This window comes from Otolemur garnettii, unplaced genomic scaffold, assembly GCF_000181295.1.
Source record: "Otolemur garnettii isolate 467f Iridium unplaced genomic scaffold, OtoGar3 scaffold00047, whole genome shotgun sequence".
NCBI lineage: Eukaryota > Metazoa > Chordata > Mammalia > Primates > Galagidae > Otolemur > Otolemur garnettii.
In genome coordinates, this window is record NW_003852442.1 from 13,497,028 (window position 1) to 13,504,340 (window position 7,313).

At 44.1% G+C, this 7,313-nt stretch overlaps 1 protein-coding gene across 1 annotated transcript in view; it reads left to right on the forward strand.

Moving 5' to 3' along the window:
* Window positions 1–7,313, forward strand: part of TERF2 (telomeric repeat binding factor 2) — a 38,158-nt gene that overhangs the window by 25,850 nt on the left and 4,995 nt on the right. Inside the window, 2 exon segments of the mRNA XM_012806135.2 lie at window positions 240–650; window positions 5,223–5,308. Coding sequence (XP_012661589.2) covers window positions 240–650; window positions 5,223–5,308 — 497 coding nt within the window.

Below are 7,313 nucleotides of genomic sequence, written 5' to 3' on the forward strand. Positions count from 1 at the left end.
TTTTCAGTTTTTGGCCAGGGCTGGGTTTGAACCTGCCACCGCTGGCATATGGGCCTGGCACCCTAGTCCTAGTCCTAGTCCTTTGAGCCACAAGAGCCGCCCTAACTTCTCCTTTTTTTTAAATGGAGCATCTTTAGTTTGTGAAGCCCTCTATCTAATTTGAGGCTTCAGATTTCAAAAAAGTTGTGACTATTTAGATGAGAATCAACAATAGTAAAACTGATATGCTTTATCTGCAGGCAGCTCCGGAATACTCCAACTACCATTGGAATTACTGCTTTGAAGGCAGCTTTTAAGACTCTGTCTCGTGCACAGGATCCTGAGGCAGCCTTTGCAAAACTGGACCAGAAAGATCTGGTACTTCCCGGTCAAGTACCTGTATCGTCATCGTCATCATCATCATCATCAGCCCTCAAAAACAAAAGACTGAGAAAAGATGAAAATGAAAATTCAGCCCCTGCTGAGGGTGAGGGTGGCTCAGAACTGCAGCCCAAGAACAAGCGTATGACAATAAGCAGATTGGTTTTGGAGGAGGACAGCCAGAGTACTGAGTCGAGCCCAAGCCTCAACCCCTCCCTGGAGAGCATCCCAGCCTCACCGTCCAAGCCCACCGTTCTCAACCAAGCCCTCCCAAGGGAGAAGAATCCCAAGTATGAAGACCTTCTTTGTAGAAATTTTGGGGCTGGTTGGTGGTCCTGGTTGGGCCTGGTTTTACTTCCATGAATGAAGTCACTTTCAGCTAAGTGATTCACCACCGAGCCTTACTCAGACTGCTAGAATGTGACTCAGGAGCGGGGAGTGACGACGTAGCTGTCCCTGCCAGCTCTGAAGCCTTAACACGTGGGCTTCCAAGCATTGCACTAGGGTGTGAGTGAGGATGGAAAGGCTTCAGAGCTTCCTGCTCATCGCTGCTTTCATTTTTAGCAAACATTTGAATATCTTGACTACTAAATATTAGTCTTGCTTGTCAAAAGAAATTTGTTTGAATTGGGCCACGTTATCTTTTGATCCTTAAAAGAGACTGATGAATATTTATAGTTTTGTACCTTTTACGAGCATGTGAGACTTGGCAGATCCAGTATGTACTTACTGATCTCCCATATGCTTCTAGGTACTGTGGGGCAGTCGTTAGAATACTTGACTTTTTCTCTCCCATCGTGACTCCCACCTTGGCCTTTGCTACCCTCTGTGCCCTGTTGTGGATCCTCCCTCCAGGCTAACTGGTCTGCTTGCTCTCTGGAACATGCTATTTGTCTCTACTACTGTACTTTTGCTTTCTCTCATTCCCCACAGCGGACTCTCATCCCTCCATCATTGCTTGTCCAGATTCCATTCGTCCTTCAAAGGGAAGGGAAGCTGTTGTTAAGTGCTTTCATGTATTATCTTACTGAATCTCTACAATCCTCACTCTGTGAGGTGCTACATTAACCCCATTATATAGATGAGGAAGGCTCAGAACACTTACTAGCTCACCTAAAGTCACACAACGGAATGTGGCAAAGTCGGGCTCTGGGATTTTTAATCGAAGTCAGTGTTGACACAAAAGCCCATAGCCTATCAACCATGTACACCACGTTGCCTCTCAAAATTCTCCCTCCATGGACTCTCCCTAGTCACCTCTGCTGTACGTGATAAACCTCGCTGATCTTCCAAGGCCATCTTTCCCACTGCCCTATGTTGTATCACTGGGGGAGCTATGCTCTGGCATGCGTTGTACTACATGACCCAGAGGGCTGTGGCATCTGATACTTAGGCACAAATTTGCACTACGTGCACTGCTAGCATTTGCAAGTAAGTCGTTGGCTGGCAAATGGACATAGCTGACGGGCAGCAGATGCAGCTCCACACACGTTATTCTCATTTGATACGTGATCTCATTGACGCCTCAGACAGTCCTGTGAAGTGTAGGTATTGCTCCCATGAACCCACGAGGAAACTGGAGAGAGTGCAGGATTACAGTGGTTTTGTAAGGGGGAGGATTCGTGAAGGTTTCGGGCATAAGCCACCTCTCCCGTATGTCAGGGGTATGAAGTGTGATGAGTACTCTAAAGCAGGGTTTGGCGAGCTATGATTCTTGGGCCAAATCTGCCTGCTGCTTGTTTTTGTAAATAAAGATTTATTGGAACACATCACACCCATCCTTTACAAGTATGTTCTACACTGGCTTTTAGTGCAATGATGATGAGTTAGATAGTTGCAACAGAGATAGTAAGGCTTGCAAAGCTGAAAATAAAATACTAACTGGTAATCTTTTTGCAGAAGAGAGTGTCTAGTGATCCCTGCTCCAAAGGAAGGATGTGTGAGGTGCCCTGGGAGCTCATGGAAGGAGGAACTGAGCCTGCTTAGCAAGTTTTAAATGGACAGTCCTATAGAGGAGCAAACCTAAGCTGGTCTCAAAGGATGAATAGGAAGGCGTCAAGCCCGGTGGAGGACGGGCTTCTAGGCAGTGGGCACTTCTTATGCACAGGCATGAGAAACCCTGCTGTGTTCCAGAAAGTTCCATGTAGTCTATATGCTAGGAGAGGAGAAAACAAAGCACAGGAGAGAAGGAAGGGAGAAGAGCCTGAATGGGTAGGTAGGCCAGATCTTGGGTTTCTATTAGTCTGTCAGGCAGAGGTTCTCAAACTGGGCTTCATGCCAGTTACCTGCGGAATGTTCTAAAAGTGCATACTCCCAGGCTTCTGACTACTGAATTAGAAAAGGCAGGAGAATGCTCTGTAATCTGCTGTTCTAACCATAGCTCATGGAATTCTAACACAACTAATCAGAAGGCTGATGGCTTTTGAACAGACACTGAGAGAAGGAGAGGCTAGGGACTGCTGCTAGTGGAACAGGGAAGGGAAGGCAGGGTTAGAGGCTGTCACCTGAAGGGCAGGGCTGTAACCCTACATTTGTATATCTCTCATGGCACCTTGCACATAGCAAGTGTTTTCTAGGTATTAATCAAATAAGCATTTTTAGTTCTTACATTTTAAACTTCTACACAAGGCCAGCAGAAGGTTAATATTTTAGGCATCGTGGGCCATAAAAGTTCTCTGTTGTATATTCTTTTCTGTTTTTGTTACAGTCTTTTAAAAATGTAAAAACATTCTTTAGTACAGACCTCAGCAGCCGCAGACCATAGTCTGCCACTCTTCACAAGGTCTGACTTAGCCGGTGAGGACCAAAAGAACCAGGAAGCGGCCCCACTTGCCCAGCACCACTCAGCCACCTGACAATTAGGAAGAGGACCCAGACCTCAGCCCCTTCCACATGAGCAGTCAGGAGAGGTAGTCACCACGACATTGTCATCTGAAAGGTTTCATAGGCCCCTTAAAATAACTACCAAAACATGCACAGGTTAATAATGCTGAGAGTTCAGAGGAGGGGACAGTTACTAACGTGAGCTGCAAACACTGTGCCGGAAGAGAGGACAGCTACTCGGAAAGTGCCAGACCAACAGGGCACTGAGGTTCAAATAGGTTTATCTGACCACTGGGATAAGCAGATAGAAAAACATCTGATTTTGATTTATAAATAATTAACACAGTAATATCCTGAGAAAGGAAAACCTTGTATTTTTTTTTTTTTTTAACCTTGTCTCAAGTAAATTATTCTCAAGTAACATTTGGGGGGATATGCGCCAATTTAAAACAAGTGAGAGGAAATAGTCCACCATTTGTCTGAGCCACTTGGGTAGGTAATTTCATTGAAAATTTACAGAGCCCAGGGAATTTGTTCGAGCCCACGTACTTACTAACCAAATTGCTTTCGTTATTCACTTGCAAGATTTCTAGACTGTGTTCAAAATAAGTTTCTCTTCCATGGTGGTGGTGGGGAGACAGAAGTATGTCTCTATTCTCTTGGGTCAAGTTTTGCAGGTCATTTTGATCTCTATAAATTCTTCAAAATTCTTAATTTAGATGCTTTTCATGTTTGTTTTATAAAAGATGTTAGAATTCTGAGGTCAGATTTGTGCTGTGCCCTGGGCAATTATATTAATCATGTAAACATGGTTAAAGTTGGTTAGAAGAGGCAAGTTATAATTTTCATTCAATCATTTGGTTTTCATTATTTTCTAATTTGGGGAATATTTTGGCTATACTCAAGTACTTACATGTTCATAGGAAAGATTCTTATTTGTAATTTTAATCTTTGATGGTATAATTCCTCTGTGACTCCTTAATGATTTCAATGTTAATTTAGCTGATAGATCTCCAGCTCATGGTAGGGTATGTGTTACTGTGCTAGGTGTTTGGATAGACAGAGGAAGATGTAACCCCTGCCTTCGAGGTCTACCTGGTTTGGGGTACAGGGTGAAATGGCTGTTGGCAAAGTGGAAGCACCCTGCTGTGGCAATGGAGTGGAGCTTTGTATGTTGGGTCCATAGTTATAGGAGGCCTCACTAGGAAAGATGGCTGGGATTTCATTTGACAGGGAAAGGACTTCCAAGCAGAAGGAACAGGATAGGGAGAGGCAGGAAAGTGCAGAGCTTGTAGGAGGAAGGAGTGGAGCAGTGTGGCTCTGCCGTTGTGTGTGGGTGTGGTAGGGAGCTGGTGCGGAGCAGTGGTAGGGAACCGATGGGGCCCAGCCTGGATGGTCTGGACTCCCCAGTATAGACATTTAACCTCCACCGTTCAGGCAGTGAGAAGCCATCGGGAATAGAGGAGGGGTGTGGTAATTTTAGGATGATTGTCCTGGTGGCTTTGGAAGACCAAGAGGCACGTGGCAGACTCCATTAAGAGGCTAGTACTCTGGAAGTGAGAGCAATGTAACCTAAATATTGTACCCTCATATTCATTTGAATAATGTTTAAAAAAAATAAAGAGGCTAGTGTAATACTGGTGAAAGGTAGTACCATATGCTTTAGCGAGAGGTAGGGGGAGGGAAGGGAGATCTGTCCAGACAGGAATATACGGCATGTCTCAGGAAGAGAGTTTGCAGGTTAGATGAATACAGAGACCCTTAAAAACTCAAAACCAAATGAGAAAAAAAACACAGGAAAATGAGCAGATTTTTGAGGGGGATGGTGATAAACTTAGTGCCAAGTTGGGAGATGTCTAGCCAGCCCAGGAGAAGGGGCGAAAAGGGACAGTGGATGGGGAGTTTGTGTAGGTGAACCTTAGTGGTCAGAGCAGAACAGGGAGGAGTGGCGTATGGGACCACCAGGGAGCCAAGGACAGACTGTGGGATGATCCAGGATGACTGTTTGACACCGTGTCCTCTCATTGATCTCCCCTCAGAGTATCCAAAGGCAAATGGAACAACTCTAATGGGGTTGAAGAAAAAGACACTTGGGTGGAAGAGAGCGAACTGTTTGCAGTCCAGGGTAAGCAGTACATTCTCTTTGGCCTCTCCTTGATGCTTGCTGACATAAGAGATGCATGTTACTGTCATGTTAACATTCCACAAACTGCTGGTCTCCAAACTAGAAACAGTTAAATTAAGTTCCTGATCTTGTTCTGATTTATGAAGAGTCAGTTTCATGTTCGTTCTCATTAAACAATAGAGACTGTAACAGCTCTGAGATCCTGTTTGAGCTTTAAAAAAAAAAGAGAGACCTTAAAGCAAGACTTTTATTTTAAGGAAAATTCTGATTTTCTTTTAATAGCTTCATGATATTTAGTTGATACTATTACTAAAATCCTTTAATTAGACATGGTAGTAGAGTTCATTCCCTGCATTTCCTGTTTAAAAATGTTTTACTACTTTCTACATATACATTTTTTTCTAAGATACGAAACTTTACTTTTCCATAATTATTTAATAATAACTTCACAGCATTTGCATCAGAATCTCTCTCACCACATATTTTGTATTCTAGTGGAAATAACTAACTGCTAAACCTTCGTTTGGAGGGGGCTTTAAAGATCTTTGCAACATGCAATACTCATCTTTTGCCAGTCTCAGAGGTTTTGTCCTCGAAATACCTTCACTGGCTGAAATGTAGTTAGCAAGATCAAGATCACATGGAAAATGGAAGCAGTAACAGAAAAACAATAAAAATGGCATTAAATATTTTATTGCTTTATTTTATTTATTTATTTATTTATTTATTTATTTATTTTGGAGACAGAATCTCAAGCTGTCTCCCTGGGTAGAGTGCCATGGCAGCATAGCTCACAGCAATCTCAAACTTAGGCTCCAGCAATCTTGCTTCAGTTTTTCTTTTTTCTTTTTTTTTGAGACAGTTCCACTTTGTGGCCCTTTCCTCTCTGTGTCGAGAGCCATGGTGTCACAACTCACAGCAACCTGAAACTCTTGGGCTTAAGCGATTCTCCTACCTCAGCCTCCCAAGTAGGTGGGACTAGAGGCACCCACCACAACGCCCGGCTATTTTTTGGTTGTACTTGTCATTGTTGTTTAGTAGGCCCAGGCTGGATTCGAACCTGCCAGTTCTGGTGTATGTGGCTGGTGCCTTAGCTGCTTGAGCTATAGGCGCCAAGCCCAGTTATTCTATTTTTAGTAGAGACAGCGTCTTGCTTTTGCTCAGGCTGGTCTCAAACTCGTGAGCTCCAGCCATCCACTCACCTTGACCTCCCAGAATGCTAGGATTACAGAATGTGAGTCACCTTGCCTGGACTTATTTATTTATTTATTTTTATTTTTTGGGAGACAAAGACTCAGTTTGTCTCCCTCGATAGAGTGCCATGGCGTTATAGCTCACAGCAACCTCAGACTCTTGGGCTTAAGCAATTCTTGCCTCAGCCTCCCAAGTAGCTGGGACTACAGATGCCCGCCACAATGCCTAGCTATTTTTAGAAATGAGATCTCACTCTGGCTTGGGCTGGTCTTGAACCTGGGAGCTCAGACAGTCCACCTGCCTTAGCTTCCCAGAGTGCTAGGATTATAGGCGTGAGCCACTGCACTTGGCTCTATTTTTATTCATTTATTTACTTTTTTGAGATAGAATCTCACTCTCTTGCCCTGAGTAGAGTGCCATGGTGTCAGCCTGGCTTTACAGCAACCTCAAACTCCTGGGCTCAAACGATCCTCCTACCTCAGTCTCCCAAGAAGTTGGAACTATAGGCACCCACCACAACACCCGCCTAGTTTTTCTGTTTTTAGTAGAGACAGGGTCTTGCTTTGTTCAGGCTGGTCTTGAACTCCTGGGCTCAAGGGATCCTCCCACCTTGGCTTTCCAGAGTGCTAGGATTACAGGCATGAGCCACTGTGCCCAACCAACATGAAATATTTTAAAACAAATTGACGCAAAAATTCTAGAAAACATCCGCTTTCAGTGCAGTCTAGATATTAGCTTTAGAAATCTGCTTCCTGGCTCGGCGCCTATAGCTCAACCAGCTAAGGCGCCAGCCACGTACACCTAAGGTGGC